Raw genomic sequence first — 23,582 nt, 5'->3', positions numbered from 1 at the left:
GGCTTTGTCTAAGATGAGTTGAGAAAAGTAACAGATAGCATATGACATCGCCATTGTCCGTTAAACCGAAGGCAAACAGCCAAGATTTAAAACAGGACAATTTTGCTGCCTACACATAATAGTAATAATAATACAAATCACATCTACTTTCTTGCAACAGAGTAAATTTGTGACGATATGAAGAAACAACCTAAGCAGCGGTGAACAAGCGAACTACATTACCCACAATGCTTTGCCACTAGGAAGCGCATTGCATTTGTAAACACAATGCTAGAATGCTAAGGGAGAAAGGATGTCTACGAAAGGCTTAGCTACATTTCTATAGTTGATTTTTCGTTTTAATACCGGAGGTATTCTTTCAGCGATTTAGTTTATTGAACAGAATTAACGGATAGTTTGCACAAAAAGTTGCTCGTTTGCGTTAATTTGGTCTGCAATTGGACGAATAGAGCCATATGTATCCAGTATGATTATTGTGCTGATTAATTAAGCACAAACTCATTTTACGTGTCCATGGGGAAAAGAAAAGAAATGATTCACCCCAGATTTCTCGCTGGTAAGTCTCATTTAATGCTCTTGTAGAGGAGAGAGTATCATAACTGAGTGTTTTTTTTAGCCACGTGTCTTCTTGAGGATTAAAACATGTTAATTAAAGGTATAGTTCACTCAACAATTAAAATTAGCCCATGATTTGCTCACCTTCAAGTCATCCTAGGTGTATATGCCATTCTGCTTTCAGCCAAACACAGTCAGAGTTATAAATATTTGTTTAAATATCCTGGCTCTTCCTAGCTTTATAATGGGAGTGAATGGGAGACGAGAATTTTTTTAGCCCAAAAAAGTGCATCCATCCATTATAAAAGTACTCAGTATGGCTCCAGTGGGATATTAAATGTATATTTGTCTTTCAAAAGCATGGCTTTGCTTCAGGAGGCCTTTATTAACGGGGTTGCTCGTTACCAACCCCCAGGAGCCATGTTGAGCACTTTTACAATGGATGGATGCACTTTTTTGGGCTTCAAAATCTCATGTACCATACACTCCCATTATAAAGCTTGAAGAGCCAGGATATTTTTTTAATACAATTCTGATTGTGTTAAACTGAAAGAAGAAAGTCATATACACCTAGGATGGCTTAAGGGTCAGTAAAGGATGGGGTCATTTTAATTTTTGGGTGAACTTTTCCTTTACATACACAACTATGAGTGTATATTAATTTATTTCTGCGTAATCAACTAAATGTCATCAGAACTGTGCGGTTGGTTGATGTTTGTTCTTCAGGAAACGGGGATGATTATAACCTCCACAAGAAGAAACACAAAAAGCACAAGAAGCACAAGAAGAAGCACCATCGGGATGACGGACACAGTTTCTCTTCTGAAGCTCTGGAGTCGGACTCGGGGATGCTGGTGCTCAAACCTCCGCAACTCAAACTCAAGATCAAACTCGGAGGTCAAACTCTGGGAACCAAGAGGTCAGTGATCTTACCAACAATAAGTTAGACTGAGGGTGCTTCTCAATATCCCTCCTCGTTTCCTCGCTCCTCCGTCCTCCATCCTATGATCTGGAAACCGATGGAGCTCAGCCATCTTGTAGATCTCAATTCTCTAACTGCACCGCGAGGAGGAGAGGATGGAGGAGCGAGGAGCTTCCTGAGGAGTCATGAGCGAGGATACACTGGAGTATCCTTTGCGGAAGTGTTTTATCGACTAAATGTGACCCACGCATTAATTCTCCTCCCTCTTTACATCGTGCCACAGTTTATTTATCATTATTATTATGTTTACATGTACAAGACACAAATGTTTGTCAAATAACAACACCTGACAGTGGCAGAATTATATCAAAGCACAAGAAAATGAACAAAACAAATCGAGAAACAAATAGAAACTAATACTATACAATGAATAAAAAGCAGTTAATAACTGGAATTCGTTGTTAATAATAACTGGTAATATTTATTAAAATATGGACAAATGTTTGTGGAGGCTGAAGCTCACAATATAAGTAGTTATCTCTAATGTTCAAGAATCCCGACTAAATCCAGCGGGGTCATCATTAACTGACGCCGCTTTAAAGTGACGTTAAAGGGAGCGAGGATATATCATTTCACTTGATTCAATTCCTCCGTCCTCGCGTCTTGTCCTCGCGCCTTTCCCTCGCATCCTGAAGGAGCGAGGAAAGGAAACGAGGATGCACACGGATGTGCGTTCCTTCTAGCCGTGCTATTCTGTTAAAAAGAGCTGCTATACTTCATATTTCTAAAAGCAAACAAACATTTAATCCATGCTGTTTGAGAAGAGTATATGTATATGTGTGTGGTTTGCTACAAAGAAATGTACAAAATACAATAGTTTCAACTACACAGTATCACTGAATTAAATTATATGCTGCTACACATCTTTACATAGGCTATAAATCCCATTTCTTATCATCAGGCTATACAGTGAGTGACACAATGTGGCAAACTAACGGTTATTTAGGCTTGTGATTAAAATGGTATTATAAAGATGCACAATAAGGTGCAAACAGAATACAGTGACATCAAACTGAGATAAAACAGTAAGTTTATTATCACTACAAACGCTATTGCTATAGCAAACTAATCACATTAAACCATTTAACATTAGTTAAATTAATTATTTAATTCACACAGTACTGCACAAATTACAGCGATCACAAAAGGTCTTCAAAGTGTTCAATATAACACTTGGATAGGGCTATACTGCACCCCATCAGTTAGTTGGTTCTATACTGCCACCTGTTGGATTCAGTCATGATCACGACAAAACAACTTTGGTTATCTCGAGATCATGAGAAGATGAAGACAAGAAAACAAGACAGAATTTTTTTTTCTTTATCCATGGCCGTTCAGGGCTTCCATTAATCTTGCAATAAACAGTTCACCCCCCAAAAATGACAAATAAATTATAGACAAAAAGCTTCTTTTGTGTTTAAATATTAATATAGTTTGGAACAAAATGGCCAAGTAAATGATTATTTGTAAAGTATAGTGTAGACTAAAGATCTGGACTGGTGAGCAAAAGTTGCGGGTTTAATTCACGAAGCGTAATGTTGTCTCAGTTTTGATCAGGCGGTTTGTGTGTGTGCAGCGTGCCCACGTTCACAGTGATCCCCGACTCTCTGCGCTCCGTGTCTCCGCTGAACGTGGAGACTGATGAAGATGGCGATGGTGAGGATGAGGAGGATGAAGACGACTCTGACGATGACGTGCCATCAGAGGGCGTTCCTATAGAGCAGTACAGAGCCTGGCTGGGTGAGCGGGGGGGTTTGACTATTTAAGACCATAAAGGGTTAGTTCACCCCAAAATGTAAATTCTGTCATTAATTCCTCACCCTCATGTGGTTGGACAGCCGTCAGACCTCCGTTCATCTTCAGACACAGATGAAGATATTAGTGTTGAAATCCGATGGCTCAGAAAGGCCTTCATTGACACCGATGTCATTTCCTCTCTCAAGACCCATAAAGGCACTAAAGACGTCGTTACAAAGCCCATCTCACTACAGCGGCTCTACGATCATTTATGAAGAGACCAGAATAGTTTTTGTGCGCAAAAAACCCTCTAAATAACGACTTATAGTGATGAGCCGATTTCAAAAACAAAGTTTCGAACTGCTATGAATCAGTGAATCGATTCATGATTCGGATCGCCAAAGTCACATGATTTCAGCAGTTTGACACTCGATCCGAATCATGAATCGATTCACTGATTCATAACGGTTCGAATCTTTGTGTCGTTATTTAGTTTTCTTGCACACAAAAACTATTCTGGTCTCTTCATAAATGATCGTAGAGCCGCTGTAGTGAGATGGGCTTTGTAACGACGTCTTTAGTGCCTTTATGGGTCTTGAGAGAGGAAATGACATTGGTGTCAATGAAGGCCTTTCTGAGCCATTGGATTTCAACACTAATATCTTCATCTGTGTGTGAAGATGAACGGAGGTCTGACGGGTGTCCAACGACATGAGGGTGAGGCAGAATTTTAATTTGTGTGTGAACTAACCCTTTAAGCCGAATATAGAGAAAAAGCAGGCAGTGTTAATGTGCCTGTGTTCCCCAGATGAGGACAGTAATCTGGACCCGTCTCCGCTGCCAGACATGGACTCGGACTCGCTGCTGGGCGTCCCGATGGACGAGGAGGAGCGATGGCTGGACGCGCTGGAGAAGGGAGAGCTGGATGATAATGGAGAGCTGAAGAAAGAGATCGATGAGTCTCTGCTCACGGCCAGACAGGTGCCGTATAAAAACACATCTGACCTGTGGGATGGGGAAGAAACTAGCATACAAAATACAGGGTTCCTACTTTTTTTTCTGACCATATTTAAAGTGTTAGTTCACCCAAAAATGAAAATTACTCCATGATTTACTCACCATCAAGCCATCCTAGGTGTGGGAAAATCAAGAATACAATCTTAGTTACATTAAAAATGTCCTGCAAATCCAAGCTTTATAACTGCAGCCCAAAAATTTGAAACCCAAAAAAGTGCATCCATCCATCATATAACTGCTCCACACACTTCTGGAGCTAATCGATGGGTTTGTGTAAGAAAAATATCCACATGTAACATGTTCTTAAGTATATCTATCTATCTTCCGGCAGATCGCTGTCCGTATTCAACTTACACAGAAAGCATTCAGCCTCTCACGGTTTAAAACGCTTACGCTATGCATCTTTCATTTTGAAGTGAACTAATCCTTTAAACCAACCCAGAAAAAGTAACGTAAAAGAAAGTTAACGCGTTACTTTTCATAAAAAAGTAACAAACCCAATTAGTTACTTTTTTGGAAGTAACGCAATATCGAAACGCATTTCTTTTAAAAGTAACTTTACCCAACACTGGTTACAAAAGATTTATATTTCAAAAGAACTTTCTATTCATCAAAGAATCCTGAAAAAAATCTAGCACGGTTTCCCATAAAAATATGAAGCAGCACGACTGTTTTCAACATTGATAAATATAAATGTTTCTTAAGCAGCAAATCCTGACATGAGAATGATTTCTGAAGGATCATGTGACACTAAAGACTGGAGTAATGATGATAAATTCAGCGTTGATCACAAGAGTAAAACACATTTTCTATATATTCAAATAGAAAATGTATTTTAAATTGTAATATTTTGACATTTTTTTTGTATTTTTGATCAAATAAATGCAGCCTTGCTGAGCAGAAGAGACTTCTTTCAAAAACGTTTTTTTTTTTTAAACACATTCGTACCGATCTTAAACCTTTGAACAGTACTGTAAGTGATATAGAGGTTAGATCGGGCTCAAAAAATCAAGCCCGACCCAACCCGAGCCCGTGCACGTTGTGTCCGAGCCCGGCCCGGCCCGACACATTAACTGTAATTATGAGCCCGAGCCCGATTAAAACCAGACCATGAGAACGAGCCTGTAATGAGCAAAGCACAGCGAAGCGGACTGGTGAGACTCATGCTAAAACTAACATTGATAAACTTAAATGAGTTGATAACATCGCTGTTTTCTGCACAGCGACTGTACAGCCAAATCAAATTTTGTTGCAATATTTTCCTGTTTAACACTTTGAAGCTGCTTTGAAACAATCATCATTGTAAAAGCGCTAAATAAATAAAGCTGACTTGACTCCGCTCAATAATCCGCAGGCGCGCTCATGATCCGCTCACCGGTAAACTGATGTTTGCTCAAATCCAGCTCAGACATTTATCTGTAGCTTACTTTATTGTAGCCATTAAACAATGTGTTTTTTCCTTAATATTTATGTTTCAATATTATAATATTATTTTTACATTTCATCTGATTATGATGAGTGAAAAGATGCGAGTGGGTCAGAAATGATTTTGGTGGTTATATTTAGTTTAATAAGTTTTGTTTTGTAGAAAGCATTTATTTCGTTTTGTTTAAATTGTATCTTAATTTTAAAAAAGGTTTCTTCGGCCAATTGCCTGGATTTAATAAATAAAAAGCAAATAGCAGACTATAATCGTGAGGTGAAGTCGTGGGAGTGATCGCTTTCATTCCTCATGCACTGGAGCGCGCGTCTCATAAATAAACCGAAACTCAGCAGCTACTCGACTCACAGTCATGAGAAATATGCGTATAGAAAGCTTGAAATGACCACTTTTAAATGAAGTGATTCAAAGATATATAATTAAGCAAAGTGCAGTGTTCACGCGAGCAGCTCTTGACACAGAGCATTTCTGTTTATAATGCTGCGCTCCATCACTGCTCGAGCTGCGAGTTTAACACGCATTTTTACACTAATCCTGACTTGTGCAACTTTGTAGCCTACACATTTGTTTCTTAGTTGTTGTATTAGTTCTTACTTTGCTAAAAATATATATAATTTCTTATTATAGCATAGCTTTCTGCCCACCCAATTAGACTAGTAAAGTAGGCTAATGATTAAAAAAACAAACACTTGATCAAGGGCCCGGCCCTACCCGACCCGAGGATAGTGCCGGGAAATCTCGGCCCGCCCCGGCCCGCGGGTCGGGTCAGGTTCGGGCTCGGGCAGAGAATCTAAACTCTAAAGCGATATACAAAATATTAGGCCTCACTTTATATTAGGTAGCCTTAAGTACTGTGTACTTATATCAAAAAATAAGTACAATGTACTAGTGTTGTCACGATACCAAAATTATGACTTCGATACGATATCAGACTAAAATATCGATATATCGATACTAAATCGATACCACAGTAAAAAAATAAATAAATAAGATAAGATGCTTAATATGACAACAGAACTTGTTATTATTCATTGTTATTTTTTACTAATAATTCATGTGGCCAGCATGTTCCTTAGGGTTGGGCATCTTTTTGATTTGAACAATTATTGATCAATTGATCAATTACTATTAAAATTATCTCACAAATTTTTGCTATCTCAATGTATTTTTTACAACGGGGTAATTGTGTTGCAATAGCTTACACAGCACAAGAAAGCTTGATTTCGAATGGTAAATTGAATTTAAAAAGACGAGTAAACAGTAATAAAATAAGAACAAATAAACAGATTACAAACAATAGCACAAATAAATGCAATAGAATAGAAGATACAAATTAAACAGACTGCTTTATTTTTTCAGGTAGGTCTAACATTCAGATAAGAAACTGAATTTAAAAAATGCATAGTAATTACATTTAAAACAACATTGGATAATGTTCTTTGTAAAAAATTCAATAGCGTACAGATGAAACTATTAAAGTTACACAAGTTGATCAGTCAAGAGCAGTTGATCGTTTGTCTTTTTGTAGTTTGAACAGCAAATGACTGCGGTCCCTTTAAGACTAACGGACGCATGGATCCTAAACACTGTTCCTGTTACTCGTTCTTCCTGAACTGTTTGCGACTGTGTTTACGTTAATACTCTTCCAGATGTGCACTGATAATTCTTTGAGTGTATTTGACCAATAATAAGCTGGAAAACGAAGCAAATGTTTGCACTTGTATCATGTCTGAGGCGGCTTTATTACGGTAGGCTATGTGTGTGTGCTTCAGATGTGGAGCACGAAATCTGCGGGGATTAGTAGAATTAATTTATGTGCCATCCCGCGCGAAATTCAGACCGATCACACACTAACACTAACACACGGTCATGAGGAAAAAGTCCAGCAGAGCGCGCGTTCGCCCGCTTCGCCGTGCTCAGAGGTTAACCGGGCTGAGTGAGAATATGCCGGTGTGTGTCAACTCGCTGACGGTCGGAGAGGAGAGCGCAGCTGATATCGATACTGTAAAAACTGAGAATCGTATCGTTTCAGATATTCCAGTATCGATATATATCGAAATATCGATATTTTTGACAACACTACAATGTACTTACTGTGTTCAGATTGTATTGCAAAGCACTTTTGCTGATAATGAGGTGGGATAAGGGGAGAGTTAGGGTCAGGTGTGGTGGTGTGGGTCAGTTTAAGGGGGTTAGGTTTAAGGGAAGTGCCAACTGTGTAATTACAAATGTAACTACAGAAATTAATTACACATGTAATTACATACAGGTATTTTTAAAATGTAAGTACAATGTAAAAACACACATGTACACAATAAGTGCATTGTATCAAATGATTAATTCAAATGTTAGTACATAGCAGTTAAGGCCACCTAATATAAAGTGGGTCCAAATATTAAGTTAAAAAAAGGAACAGCTGTTGATTGGTAACTTTTGAAAGTATTTGAGTGAACTGTACCTTGACAAAGTGTCTCCTCTGTCCGAGCAGAAAGCTCTTTTACATAAGCAGCAGATCCAGCCATTACTGGAGCTTCCCATGGGATACAAAGAGAAGGAGCTGACGGCCGAGATGATGCAGAAACGCGAGGAGCGCGCCCGCAAGCGACGCCTTCAGGCGGCCAAGAAAGCGGAGGAGAACAAGAACCAGACCATCGAGAGACTGACCAAGACCAGCAAGGCCAAGATCAAGAGCATGAGGGAGCGCAAGTCGAAACAGGCCCAGGTGCCCATGGTGAGGTACAGCAGTAACGGCCAGGGGGCGGCCATTTCCTACCCCGCGGGGATCCCCGTCCCGGAGCCTGCAGCGGAGCCAGCGTCTCCTCCTAAACCGGCCAGCTGCGGGGTTTCGGGATGCTCCAACCTGAAAAAATACTCCTGCTCCAAAAGCGGGACGCCCCTGTGCAGCCTGGAGTGCTACAAGAAGAACCTGATTCTGCTGGAGGGAGCCGCTTAGACCGCCTTCAAAACAGCAGGTCGACACAATTATGTTGAACAACAGATACAATTCTCCGAATCATCAGTGTAAAATCATGCTGAAGTTGTATTTATTTTGTGCATTCGAACCCACATAAAGTGCGATTTATGAAAGCGTAACACTTTATGGTCCATTTTTTTAACAATAGTTACAATGTTTTACTGCAGTTAATGTTAATTTATAAATATTCTAATGTTTACTGGTCTTTCATTATACATTGACATATGTAAACAACTCGGAACTGGTTAAAATGTATTGGCTTATGTAGAAATTTTGTGGTTTTCATTGGTAATTTTAAATATATCAAATGCAAATTTGAAGCGTTTCCCGAATTTCTTGTTTTGTTTTTTATTCAATGTGACTATAATAATATTTAAAGGGATAGTTCACCCAAAAATGAGAATGTGATGTTTATCTGCTTACCCCCAGGGCATCAGATGTACGTGTGTTTGTTTCTTCAGGAGAATACAAATGAAGATTTCTAACTCCGCCGTTGCTCGTATAATGCATGTCAATGGGGTGTATTTCTATGAGAGTAAAAAACACACACACATACGAATCCAGACCCTGCGGCTTGTGGAGACACACTGATGTCTTAAGACACGAAACGATCGGTTTCTGTGAGAAACACAACAGTATTTATATAATTTTTGACCTCATATCAGACGAATCTCATCTAGTATTCCCAACACCATTACTTCTGTCTAGTAAGGTCAAACTGGCGCGATCATAGAGCCTGCGCCGATTGGTCAAATGCGGAATCTATGTAAATATATCTATGATCGCACCGGTATTTTGACCTTATTCAATAGAAGTGATAGATAGATAGATAGATAGATAGATAGATAGATAGATAGATAGATAGATAGATAGATAGAATCCTCATTAGTGCCTGCGCAGATCGGTCAAATGAGGGATCTATGTAAATATATCTATGATAGCACCAGACCAGTATTTTGACCTAATTCAAAGGAAGTAATGGCGCTGGGAATACTAGATGAGATTCGTCTGATATGAGGTAAAAAACAACAAATACTGTTGTGTTTCTTACAGAAACCGATCGTTTCGTGTCTTAAGACATCAATGTGTCTCCACGAGCCGCAGGGTTTAATATGGATTCGTATGTTTGTGTTTTTTACTCTCATAGAAATACACCCCATTGACATGCATTATACGAGCAACGGCTGAGTTAGAAATCTTCATTTGTGTTCTCCTGAAGAAACAAACACACCTACATCTGATGCCCTGGGGGTAAGCAAATGAACATCACTCATTTTTGGGTGAACTATCCCTTTAAATAAGAATTACAAACAACTTACAGAAAATTCATAAATCATGAGAGAATACTTCACAAAGCTACTTTGAATTGAGCTCAGTGACATAATTGCAAGCAAACATGTTTTAATGTAAATCCTTCTGTAAAACATTGCGAAAGTGTTTGTTTGAGTTTATTAATGGTTTATAGCAACTCGCCATGAGCCAAACCTATCGTTGAGCGGGGTTTATTTTTGTAAAAACACTGAAATAAAGAACACCTGAAGTAAATCTGCTTTCATTTATTTGATAAATGATGCACATTTTTTGGATGGACAACGCATTACAAAAAGTTTTAACTTATGAAGTTCCACACCTTAAATAAAATAAAAAAACATTTCATATCACAGAGTTCAGGTAAGGCTGTGGTCACGTGATCCAGCAGGGAAAGGGCCCGTGAAAATAGCCGGTAGCTTGTGAAATCTAGCATAGTTTGAGGTATCAAAGTTGTGCTTGTTCACCATTTCAGAAGCATTTTATCATCTGACCGGTTCATTATTCTGCTTGTATTTAATGCTCATGGTGCAGAAAGTCCACAGTAGCCGTCCTCGTTTCCACACATACCTCACGAAAAGCTTCTCGTGCTGGATGAAGCGGATGGCCGCCGGGTTACACAGCCAAGCCGAAGGACAGCCGGAAGGCCATTTCCACAGGAGCTTCTGCCACGGAGTCATGAAAACACACGTAAAACTCCTGAGGGACCGGTTCCAGAAGCATTCGCCTGCAGCACAAACGAGAGATTGAGAATCAGAGGTGGAAGAATACGCCTTGATGGTCAATCACAGTGAGAGGAGGATCATGGGAGGATGCTAGGTGTGTTGAAGTTCAAATTAAAGCGAATTGACAATATCAATGCGTGCTATAATAGAAAAGGGCCACATGCTCATATATCAGAAACACTAATGGAAAAAAAACGTTCCTAAAGGGATAGTTCACTCAAAAATGAAAATGCTGTCTTCATTTAGTCACTCTCAAGTTGTTCCAAACCTGTGCCCGGTTGCATAAAACACCTTAAGTTTTTCCCTTAAGTATGATACTTAAGGCGTGATTTCCCCTTATCTAAGGGAATGATTTAAGGGTGTTGCATATAATCCCTTAAACGGTTCTCTTAGGTAAGGGACGCCGCTAAGTGTTTCACGACTGCGACCCAGGTTTTACCGTTATAAAATTCTATTGTTGCCATAGACACGCTACGCTGGCGGGTTAGAGAGTGAAGCTGAGATTCAACAAGAGGAATACACGGAGTGAGAGAACATTATTGTCTTAAATCAAATAAAAATGATCACTGCTGAGGATAAACGATTTGAAGATCACGACAAAATAAAATATGCTTGGTAACGTTATTTGTTTCACACGTTAGACCTTCTCAGCAAAAATCAGCTTCAACACCGGCAGAGCGCCAGCAGCACGCCAAATCATGCAGCAAAGTGAGGTTTTATTGCTTCTTTGTTAACAATTATTTTAGTCTATTGTTAATTTTACTTAGAACAGCCTCGATGTAATTTTTAGATTTTTTTCATTATTCCTTCAAAACACTTGTGAATTGCAGAAAGACGCAAATATCCTCTCCAGCCGCAAGAGAAAAAGTGCTAGAACTGCAAGAGACATCCTACAGAAGACAAAACTGCAATTAGAGATCGAAAAACTTAAAAAGGAGAAGGAAAATCAAGACCTTTACAACTTCATTCTTAATAACAAACTAATGCAGCTACAAAGTGAAGGAAAAATAAAATGCACATCAATTGACGAATATTTTTTTATGACAGATCTGACAGGTTTTGTATTTATTTATTTATGATTTATTTATTTATATTTCATTTATTTATATTTATGACTATTGTCCATAGGCTACTAGCTAAACTAATTAAAGAATGCATTTACGATGGCATCTCTGACAACAAATCCAGCCCGTTGAAAATCTTGTTGATTTTCTTCATGAGCCTCTTCTGCTTCTGCTTCTTGAGCCTCTTCTTCGACATCATCTCCCTCTTCACAATACATCTTTGACATGTTAAAAAGAACAACGCTGGCGACAATAATTCTGCAGACGCGCAGCTCGTTGTGGAGACTGTGAAATCTGCGTTTGAGCTGTCCGATCGTCCTCTCAATTATAGACCGTGTGTGTGTCAATGCATTGTTGTATCTTTCATAGGATCAAACGATGACCATAATTATCAACAAGTCAAAATACATTTTAATACATTGATAAAATATTTCATTTCTAATTCTGCACACATGGTCACACTAGCTGCACTAACAGAATGGTAATTTTTTCTGTTAACATCTTCATGCGTGCGGGGAGCCTGAATTCTGACATGTGTGCCATCGATTACACCACTTATTCGAGGAAACCCCGCTTTCCGAAAAAAAGAGGTTTGAATGGCATCCAGTTCAACACGCGATGGAAATGTCACAGTTTGGCTTAAATGACGGCAGAGAGTCCCTGCAACCCGGTGAATAACTCTACTAACTGACGATTTATGAACATGGAAAACATCTCCCACTACAGACTGGAAACTCCCAGTTGCAAAGAACCGAAGTGCTATAAGCAACTGTAACACAGAGGGTAGTGAGTGGATGCGCTGGGTAACATGATCAAGATCGCCTTCCAGTTTGTTAGCGATCTCATATATCCCGCGGCGATCAAATCTATATTCGCGAAGCAGTTTTTCATCGCTAAGATGGTCCAGAGGATTCTGCCTATCGCGAAAAATTAACTTTGGCACATTTACATCTTCAACAGGATCAATAAACTCAGCTATTTTTTTCTCATTAATGTTCGTCAACTCTTAAGGTAAACTTTTCCTAACCTTAAACTATACTTAGGAAAATGACAGTTAAGGGGCTTTATGCAACGCTTAACGGTTTTTAAGGGATTACTTAAGTGAAAAATAGACATTTGAGGATAATTCTAAGGGTTTATGACGTTTCAGTTTAATAAACCCTTAAGTGATACTTAAGGGTTATTTTATGCAACACCCTTAAGTTTAAGGGAAACCTAAGGGCGATCTTAAGGGAAATTTTCACTTAAGGTGTTTTATGCAACCGGGCACTGAGTTTCTTTCTTCTGCTGAACACAAACAAATATATTTTGAAGAATGTTAGAAACAAAGCAGAGAGAACAACCCAAATAGAAGGAAAAAAACATACTATGGTAGTGAATCTTGCTGCAGCGAGATTTTTAACAAATAATAGAAAACGAGATCACATAACACCTGTATTGATAACCCTTCACTGGCTACCTGTTAAATTTAGAATACAATACAAGGTGTTAATGTTTGTTTTTAAAGCACTACATGATAGAGCCCCAGCGTATATAAAGGACATGTTAATCCCATACCAGCCTCAACGTCCGTTACGCTCTTCCCAGAACATGCTCTTAACCGTCCCTCGATCTCGTCTGAGACGTAGTGGAGATCGCGCCCTCTCGGTCGCGGCCCCGGCACTTTGGAATGAGTTGCCGCTATCTCTGAAATCCTTGCAAAGCTTGGACACTTTTAAAAAGGACTTGAAGACTTTTTTATTTCATCAGGCTTTCGGCGTCTGACTGGGTTGGAAACTGTGAGTGATTATGTGATTATGATTATGTGTTTGATTTTTGGTGTCATGTGATACCTTGACTTTGTAGTTTTTTGTGTGTGTGCGTTATTGTAAATTGTTGTATCTTCTGATGTTGTTTTATACTCATGGACAGCACTTTGGTCCATTCTAATGGTTTTGAAAGTGCTTTAGAAATAAAGTTGAGTTGAGAGTTGAGTTGAGTGAATGGTTGTTCTGTTACAAACATTCTTCCAAATATATTTGTTTGTGTTCAGCAGAAGAAAGAAACTCATACAGGGTTGGAACAACTTGAGAGTGAGTAAATGACAGAATTTTCTTTTTTGGGTGAACTATCCCTTAAAGGACAATCCAGATCTAGTGTGAGGAAATAAGCACAGAAAGGACAATTTTGTATGGTACCCGAGATTGTTTGGAGGGAAAACTCACGTTGATCCATATTCTCCATTGTGACAATGTTTGATAAATTCTTTCAATTGTTGATAGAACAGACTTTTAGGTTTACCTTTAGGTCACATGAATTTTATAGCACCTACTAATGAAGTCAAGTTATTCATGCAGCAGGCTGAGAGCTTTTTAGAGCACTCAATCAGTAGCGGCCATCTTGTGGTGATCAACAAGAGGTTTTACAATTTTACTGTAAAACATGTATTATCAATGCATTCAAAAATAAATACCATTTTTTTTTAAATGGACATGTAAATAGACATACTTAAAATTGTAATTATTATAAAAAAATAAGATAATATAAATATAATAATAAAATAAATATTCAAACTTTTACATTTTAAAAGGTAAAAAAATTATTTGAGTTATACAATGGTCAAATACATAAAATAAAAATAAATTAATATCAAATAAAAAACTATTTTTACATTTTAAAATGAAAAAAAGATTGTAGATTTAATTATACAAATGGACAAATACAATTAATAATCAAAAACTAAGTTAAATAAAAATATTTAAAAAAAAATCAATAAATACTGTAATTTTTACATTTTAAAAGGAAAAAATACTTTTAATTATACAACTGGACAAATACTTACAATTGTAATTAATAATAATAATAATAATAATAATAATAATAATAATAATAATTTAAAACCAAGTAAATTAAAATAATAAAATAAACAAATACTGAAATTTGTTACATTTTAAAAGGAAAACCATTTTTTAATTATACAACTGGACAAATACTTACAATTGTAATTAAATTAATTTAATTTTGTTAAATAAAAAAAGTATAAATGTTTTGTTTACATTTTAAAAGGAGAAAATGTAAATGTTTAATTATATTTAGAATGAAATACACTACTGTGCAAAAGTTTGTTTGTTTGTGTTGCAATTTTGATTAGATATTGCAACTTTGGAAAGATTGTATTTATGAGTTAGATGCACATGAACGTCACCAGCAAGTCGTAATTTCATAATCTGAATAAAACGGGCACTCTTTATTCCTCAATTTGTAGATTTAGAGTAAAAATGACATGCCAAATCTTGCCCCGACCAAAATGATTTGAACACACCGGATGAAATACAAACGTCCAGGACCGCTTGCATGCATTACACCCCTAATCTCAACCTATGGAAGATGCCATCGACTCGTTATAAGCTGCTGGAGGTCAGAGGTCACGTACCCTATGACCCAGTAGGTCATGGTGGGAGCGGGCTTCTTCTGGTCGGTCCAGTTCTCAGGTTTGCACTGGAACAGAACTCCATGCTCTTTAACTGGACCCAAACCTCGAGTGCTCTGCGTTCCTCTCCGATCCTGAAACAGCACAGAAATCAACAGCAATGATACTTAGGGCAGCGCTAGCTTATCAATTAGTTTAACAGACTATAATAAAGAGGAATGCGTAATAACTATTACAATTTATTTATTTGGGATTTTGGTAAATACAATAAAATAAATGTATATATTTATATATACAGTGTGTGCTGAATTATTAGGCACATTGATTTTCCGATCATATTTTTGTTTCAGACACATTTGACCAATTCCAAACCACATTAATCTTAATAACTACTATTAATTTACTATTTAATCATTTATAAGTGATATATAATTGTTCATGAAGCCTGGAAATGAAATCACCTCATATTCAGGTGTGCAGAATAATTTGCCATGTTTTCTTTTACAGATAAAATGAGCCAAAAAGAGATTTAACTCAGACTGAAGTCAAAAATGATTAAAAACCCATAAGAAGGATAACACTGATGCAATACTGCAGATCAGGTGTGACCACTGGACAGTGAAATGCTCATTGGGTCCGCAGGATCACACAAAAACAGGTGGCGAAAAAAAGACGCGTTAACTGCACAATAATTAGGAATTAAGGTGAAGAATTAAGTGTGAAACCATCAGGAACCCTTTAGTCTCCAGCACCACCAGTTTCCAGACCTGAAACCTGCCTGGAGTCTCCAGAAGTGAACGGGTCCGGATCTCAGAGACTTTTAGTCTAGTTTAAGTTTATTTCAGTTGTAATTCATGCATTGACCATTTAAGCATTACATAACCGACTGTTACTTAAATACATGTCAAAACTGATATTTTGACATAATTGTGTTTTTGACCATAAAAATACACCAAACAGCTCAATTCACTGGTTTTAAAAACAACAACAACAACAAAAAACATTGTATAGTTTTTGTATAATTTCTGTTTCAGTATATCATGTTAAGCTAAAGCTTCACATAAGTTTAAGTGTATTTATTATACCAGGGTATATACAGCAATCCTTAAGTTAAATTTACTACTTTTTAATGCCTTTTTTACTACCTTCAGAATATTTTTTAAAACCATCACGACACTGAATTGCAAGTGTTAATCAGCGACCTTTCTATTATTTTAGATTTTGAGATGTATAACATACAAAAAAGAATAGATTTAGAATCGACAGCAGGAGGAAATCTGTGATAAGTTATCATTCAGACAGTAAAACACATCTCAACATTCACAAAGGTTGGTTAAGGAGAAGCATTACTGCATACACATTTGATTTACATTAATAATGGTAATTCAGCAATTAAATTATTTAGTTTTTTTTTTACCAACAACAAAACCTGAGCCAAATATTACATTTCTATAGCTGTGATAAGTTGTTGAATTTAGCAAAATACTAAAAACTAGAGCTGTCAATCGATTAAAAACTTTAACTAGATTAATCACACATTTTTTCTGTGATTAATCGCAATAAAAAAATAAATGTTTTTGTACGTTTTTAATATATTTTTTAATTTAATAATTTCACAGTTAAGCAAATTAATGTAGAAACAACATAAAGACAGTATATTTTAAATACTTGTTTAAATGGCATCTTTTTATAAATGAAGGCCAGTATTACTGATATTAATACAGCTACTGATTTATTTTTATTTTTTACATTTATTATTAGGCTTCAAAATATAACAGTTTTTAATTTAAATAAACTTAAAACAATGCTAACATAAACCCATAATAAATGTCATGTTTACTCCAGCCCTTCCTGTTTTAACTGTTAGGAAATATACAGAAATTTAATAAAGTTATCAAAGTTATATTCAGTCTGCACTGCATAAACTATAAATTAAATAGTTAATCCTTATTAACGCTACAAAAGTTATTTAGTCAAGAGCAGCGAGTCATTTTCTCTGTTCCCTGACAGGAAGCTTTATTGGCTGCTGTCCCTTTAAGAGCAGACAGACACGCGGATCTCACTGTTTACTGTCAATGGATCGCGCCTCATTCTCTCACAACTCTTTTTGTTCATTTTAGACTTTATTTAAATCATTTAAGATTGCTGTTATGAGGATAGTCGTTGGAGATATACCTTGAAGCAAGTCTAAAATAAAACGTAAGCCAGCCACTTCTGTTGAGCGCAATGTTCTGAGATGATGCTGAACGACCGCTGAATATGACGTCAGCATCAAACACACGCCGAGACGGAGACGAAAGATCTTTGATTATGTGCCCCGATATGCTAAAGCCCATATTTAAACGAACTAACGCGAACGCAGATAGAATTTCAATCAGAATAGGACACCTGATAGTCTGAAAAAAACATACCTAATTTGGAAAAAAATAATACCTCTGGGACGACATTTAACACTTTTAATGGCCTTAAATTTGACAATTTTGATTTATCACTTTTTAATACTTTTTAAAACCCCGCGGACACCCTGTATACACTTTTATACAATTTATTTTTTATTTCAGTTAACATTTATTTAAATTTCAAGTAATGAATATTTTTTAACGGTTTTAGTTAACTATTATAACCCTGATAGTTTATTGAATAATGTGTCAAATACTGATATTGGTATTTCCTCCTGAATATGAATTAAATGTAAATGGAATTAATTAGTGTATTGTGTAACCAAAAACGTATATAATAATGCATGACTTTTAATTATAAACAAGCTAAATATGCATTGTTTCAACCGCCTAAATGGAAACATCGGGAAACATCGTAAAGTAAACATCATACAGTAAAGTAATTTTATTTGTTTTTATTCCTCAGCTGTAGTTCATAAACAATTGCCTGCATAAATGTGGGCTATTCATTGATTGATCCGCAGCGTCTGTAGAAGCACAACAGTGGCGCATTTTCCCGTGTTTTTTTACACAGGACATCAGTTCTGACTGGATCTCTTCCCTAAAATCATCCCTCCCTGACATTTTTGTCTCGTTTTTATCCGTTGACGAAAATGACAGTAGATTTTCGTCATAGATTTGGTCATCCAACACTAGTTTTTATTTAGTTTATCATCTCGTTTTCGTCAGTGAAAGAATTTTGTGGATGAAAATAATGCCGAAAATTATTCGTGGATGAAATGAACACTGCAGGTATCGTATCGAAGTTAGAAATTACAGTATTGTGACAACACTAGTTTGTGGAAACCGAGCTGAGCGACGGAGAAACATCTGAGACAGCAATTCTCTGTTTGTGATTTCCAGGAAGGTGTTGCAATGGCTTCTGACGACTTTTGCCGTTGTTGTAAAAGAAACATGATAATATCTGATAATAGCTGCAATCAACATTTTTGCAAAATTTGGGAAACCTAAAAGCATCTCAGAGCGACTGAAACATCTCGGATAGACGGGCGAACAGAAAACATCGAGCTCTGATCGCATTCGCCCCGTTGTAAGGCATTTGTTTCGCGATTAGAACGCAATTTGCAATATTTTGAAAATAAAATAATATTCAGGAGTCTTTGGAAAATTGTCTCAAACTTTATTCAAATTCAGTCATTTCAGATGTGTTCGAACGTTTTCAGACTTGAGCATATTTACGCTAGATATTTATTTACAATTATTTACATGATTACTAGATGTGAGGAAATAACCACAGAAAGGCCAGATCCAGAGGTGTGTGTGTGTGTGTGAGAGCACATGATCACACTCCCCATCCTCCTCATCACAGTAGCCGGTGTAATCCACATCTGAGCCGAGTGTTGTTCTTTGCTCGGGTTTTAACGAAAAGGAAAAGTTTAAATGGCTTAAAACAGACGCGATCGCTGATTAGAGCGAGTGATGTTCTGCGGCGGCGTCCATCTTAGTAATGTACAAAATCTGCTTCCCCGTCGCTGCGCTGTCGTCCTCGTGTAAAACCCCGACGTTACTGAATTGGTGGCGCAATTTCGACGGATTAGACATGGGCATGAATGAGCTCTTTGCCAGACTACTTACAGTGCAAATCTACATTTGCCGGCAGTTGTCTGGGTCAGAGTCCTGCACAGGTTCGGGTACCCGCAAATTTTGCGGAAACGGGTGAAAAACATCCAACTGTGTTGGAATACATGTGCGGGTCGGGTCGGACAAGGGGGAAACACAGGTCTAACACGGGTTTAAAACAGTCACGTGCGAATGTAAAAATGTATGCATATTTTTAGGAACACATCTACAAAAATATGTCTTGCCTGTATTTCAAGATAATCAAATAATTTTAAAATAATATCAGGTTATTTGTGCTCGCGCCGCCACGCCCTCCCAGGATTCTCTGACTTGAAAAATCACACAAGGCTTCAAGGGGGTCGAACACCGGAGGGGAAGCTCAGCGCCGGACGTGCGCATTATATATGCCACGCGCGAGCTCAGTTTTGAATCCACTTCTGACAGAAGAGCTGCACGATGTGTGCATCTAGCACAGGGTGAAATCAGTACATTGGCGCTCTGTGGCGCGGCAGAATTTTGAACAACTTCCTGAGTCGCCGCGGACAGGTGCCGAATGCCACCGCCGGTGTGCGTACACCTTTCGAATTTTAAAGACGTGGCGCGGTGCTGTACTTACTTTTGTATGACCTGGCAATAAATGTGTAGGCCTATATAATGTTATATGCTAAACTGATTTTATCTCGGGTGCAGGTCGGGTGTTGGTTCTATTTTAAGCGGGTCGGGTGCGATTTTAATTAGTGCTCCGTGTCGGAAAACGGGTCGGATGCGGTTTAACGCACCGCGGGTACGGGCGATTGCGGATTTACAAAATCAGACCCGAGCAGGACTCTGGGTTTTCCCAGGCTAGAAATCATTTATTTAAAATAGAAATCATCTGTAACATATACGGAACCAAAAAGCACTGATGAGATGAGGTGCGACGTTACCCGTGTGGGGAGGCTCAGCTGGAAGGCCTGGCGTATGGACAGACAGCAGTGGTAGAAGTTGTGGATGAGCTGTGGGTGGATGGAGCCGCTCAGATGACTGACTTCTCTGTGTGTGGGAGCGATGAAGATGCCCTGCACCGTCTCCATCAGCACGTAATGGAAGAGTGTGTTCTCAGCGCCTGCTGTCAGTCTGTCAACACACACACAGTCATTTAGACATTTAAACTGACTTACTGCTGTAGACTTGTTACATCCCTGCATGACATTTCTTCAATGAAACACAAAAGGTAATAAAACTGACAACCAAAAAACACTATGGCCTTATATTATTAGTTTAGTTTAGTTTAGTTTATTTATTTATTTAACAGGGACCATACACAACCCAAATGTTGTGCCAGAGTTAGCTAAAATAGCTAATTTGCATCTGCGGTCCCTGGGCAGGATGATGTTCAATACAATTACAGAATTCAATTACAATCCAAGAAAGAAAGAAGAAGGGAAAAAAAAAAAAAAATAAAAAATAAAAAAAAATAAAATAAAAATAAATAAATAAAATAAAAAATAATAATAATAATATCAGAATATCAGAAATATTTAATTAGATAGAAATTCATATATATAAAAAAAAAAAAATAAATAATAAAAAAAAAAAAATAAATAAATAAATAAAAAAAAAAAAAAAAAAAAAAAAAAAAAAAATATATATATATATATATACATAATACATATACATATACATACATATACACATATATACACACACATATACATATATACATATACATACATCTATACACATACATACATATACATATACATATATACATACATACATACACATATACATACATACATATATGCAATAATAAAAATAATTAATGATCACATAACTGATTTTTCTTACACCATAATTTAAGTTCCGTTTTAAAAATACTAAATGATGTATAATCTCTAATATGAACCGGCAATGAATTCCATCTTTCTGCTGCTCTATATGAGAATGCAGATTGTCCAAATACAGTTTTTTTGAATTTTACTGAACAATCGCCTCTAGTAGATGCCCTGGTTTCCCTAGAGTTGTCTTTACAGAAAGTAATACACTGTTTAAGAGGTGGTGGAGCAAGATCATGAATTAACTTGTACATCAAACACATATCTGCAAAGAATAAAAAACTATCAAACGTCAATAATTTATAATTTCTGATGATAATGCAGTGATGATAACTCCTTGATTTTTTGTCTAAAACTTTGACAGTTTGCTTATACAAATTATATAATGGCTTCAATGTTGTTACATTTGCTTGAGACCAGCTTGTAGCACAATACGACAAATGTGGGAAAATCATTGTATGCATAAAAAGCTTCGCCGCAGCCACAGGTAACTGATGTCTAATATTCCGGAAAACCATTAAGCTTGCTCTAACACATCTAGAAACCTTTTTCACATGTTTCTTGAAATTTAAATTTGAATCTATAATCATACCCAGGTATTTAAAATACTCTACAATATTTATTGCTTCACCTTTAATTAAAATATCTGGATGATGCTTATCATTTCTTTTAATAGAGAAATACATTGCCACTGTTTTACTCACATTAAGAGTAAGACATGAGTAATTTAACCAATCTGAGATTTTATCTAGTGCAGCAGTCAGTTTGATAGCAGCTTGCTCTTTTGTTTTAGCATGGGTATAAATTACTGTATCATCTGCATACATCTGAAATTGGACCTCTGGACACACAGTGGGTAGATCATTAATATATAAACTAAATAAAACTGGTCCAAGAATAGATCCCTGTGGGACTCCAATAGTGCAGTCAAAAAACGATGAGCATGTATCATTAATTCTTGTACATTGTTTCCTTGTGTTTAGATATGATTCCATCCATGTTAATGTATTAATAGAAAAATTAAACTTTGACAATTTAGATAAAAGTACATTGTGATTTACAGTGTCAAAAGCCTTCTTAAAATCAAGGAAGACAGCACCAACAACACCTCCTCCATCAAGACTGGATTTAATTTGTTCAACAAAGTAACAGTTTGCCGTCTCTGTGGAATGACGTGCCCTAAATCCAAACTGCATTGGATGTAGAGGAAAAGAACCAAGATTTAAAAACTCTATTAATTGGCTACAAATTACCTTTTCAATTACTTTGGAAATTACTGGAAGAATACTAATAGGTCTGTAATTGGTTACATTAGTAGGATCACCATTCTTTAAAATCGGTGTTATTACTGCTGACTTCCAAGCATTCGGGAAATAACATTGCTTTATTGACAAATTAACCAGATGAGTGATGGGTGTACTAAGAACATGTGTATACTTTTTAACAAACGTAGAATCACAATCAAAGACATCTTTAGCCCTAGAAGTCTTAAGTTGACCCAAAATGTGTATTATATTAGACTCGGGTACTTCAGAAATATTAAAAATAGGAGCATTATAGTTTAATGGCACAATGTCCTTATTTCTTGCGCTAAACCCTTGTGCTAAATTTTGAACTGAATCTATAAAAAAATTATTGAATACACTCGCAATTTGATGCTTGTCTTGAATTAAATTTCCCTGAACTTGTAATTGAATATCTTTATTTCCTTTGTTACTATTTTTCTTTTGTATTCTATTCATATTTGCCCAAACTTGTCTACTATTGCCCTTTGCATCATTTATAATTTCAATAAAGAATTTAGCTTTTGCTTTTCTCAATTCCTTTACAACTTTATTACGTAGGCACTGAAATGTTCTTCTATCATGAGCCAACCCAGATTTGAGTGCTGTTTTCAAGGCATGGTCTCTCTGTTTCATTAACTTCCATAGCTGTTCATTAAGCCAAGGTAAATTCTGTTTCTTTCTAGTGAATTTAACATTCTTACTGAATTCACCTTTGACCTTATTAATTGTGGCCATTAAACATTCAGAAGCATCATCTACATTATCTGTGTACAGAATCTCATTCCAGTTTAATTTTTTTAATTTCTCTTCAAATTCATTTAGCAATCTTTTTGGTATAATATTTAGCACATTTCCTTTCTCTTGTTGATATTCTAACCTACGTTTTGTTAATTTTCTTACTACTAATATAAGGTTATGATCGGATAACCCTGTTAATAAATTCATTGACTTAGTTATTCTTTCTGGTTTGTTACTAAATATTAAATCTATTTGAGTTTTAGATGATGAAGTAACTCTGGTTGGGCCCTGAATTAACTGTGCAAGATCAAGCTGACTTACTATCTCCTGAAGCTTTTTTCTATTTAATTTGTCTATCCAATTTACATTAAAATCCCCAAACAGAATTAGTTCCTTACTTCTATCAAACCCTTTTAAAACTTTTCTTAAATTATCATAAAATATACTACTTGATGATGGAGGTCTGTAAACACCAACAACAGTAAATGCCATGCATGGGGATAAAACAAT

General features: G+C 36.6%; 3 protein-coding genes across 3 annotated transcripts in view; 1 reads left to right on the top strand and 2 right to left on the bottom strand.

Moving 5' to 3' along the window:
- Positions 1-23,582, bottom strand: part of aadat (aminoadipate aminotransferase) — a 72,480-nt gene that overhangs the window by 34,650 nt on the left and 14,248 nt on the right. The window lies entirely within an intron of this gene.
- On the top strand, positions 224-9,159 carry ino80b (INO80 complex subunit B). Its single transcript, XM_067447153.1, has 5 exons — positions 224-556; positions 1,282-1,474; positions 3,114-3,277; positions 4,083-4,255; positions 8,221-9,159. Exons 1-5 carry the CDS (start codon positions 514-516, stop codon positions 8,683-8,685), a joined length of 1,038 nt encoding a protein of 345 aa, XP_067303254.1. The 5' UTR covers positions 224-513; the 3' UTR covers positions 8,686-9,159.
- The window catches only part of intu (inturned planar cell polarity protein), a 71,568-nt gene continuing 57,306 nt past the window's right edge, over positions 9,321-23,582 (bottom strand). Inside the window, exons 14-16 of the mRNA XM_067447137.1 lie at positions 20,158-20,347; positions 15,216-15,346; positions 9,321-10,741 (exon numbers count right to left, since the gene is read on the bottom strand). Coding sequence (XP_067303238.1) covers positions 10,630-10,741; positions 15,216-15,346; positions 20,158-20,347 — 433 coding nt within the window. The 3' untranslated portion in view covers positions 9,321-10,629. The remainder of the gene's footprint in view (positions 10,742-15,215; positions 15,347-20,157; positions 20,348-23,582) is intronic.

Source organism: Pseudorasbora parva, chromosome 1, assembly GCF_024679245.1.
Source record: "Pseudorasbora parva isolate DD20220531a chromosome 1, ASM2467924v1, whole genome shotgun sequence".
NCBI classification, from domain to species: Eukaryota; Metazoa; Chordata; class Actinopteri; order Cypriniformes; family Gobionidae; genus Pseudorasbora; species Pseudorasbora parva.
Note: the sequence above shows the minus strand (reverse complement) of the source record. Positions and strands in the feature narration are given on the sequence as shown.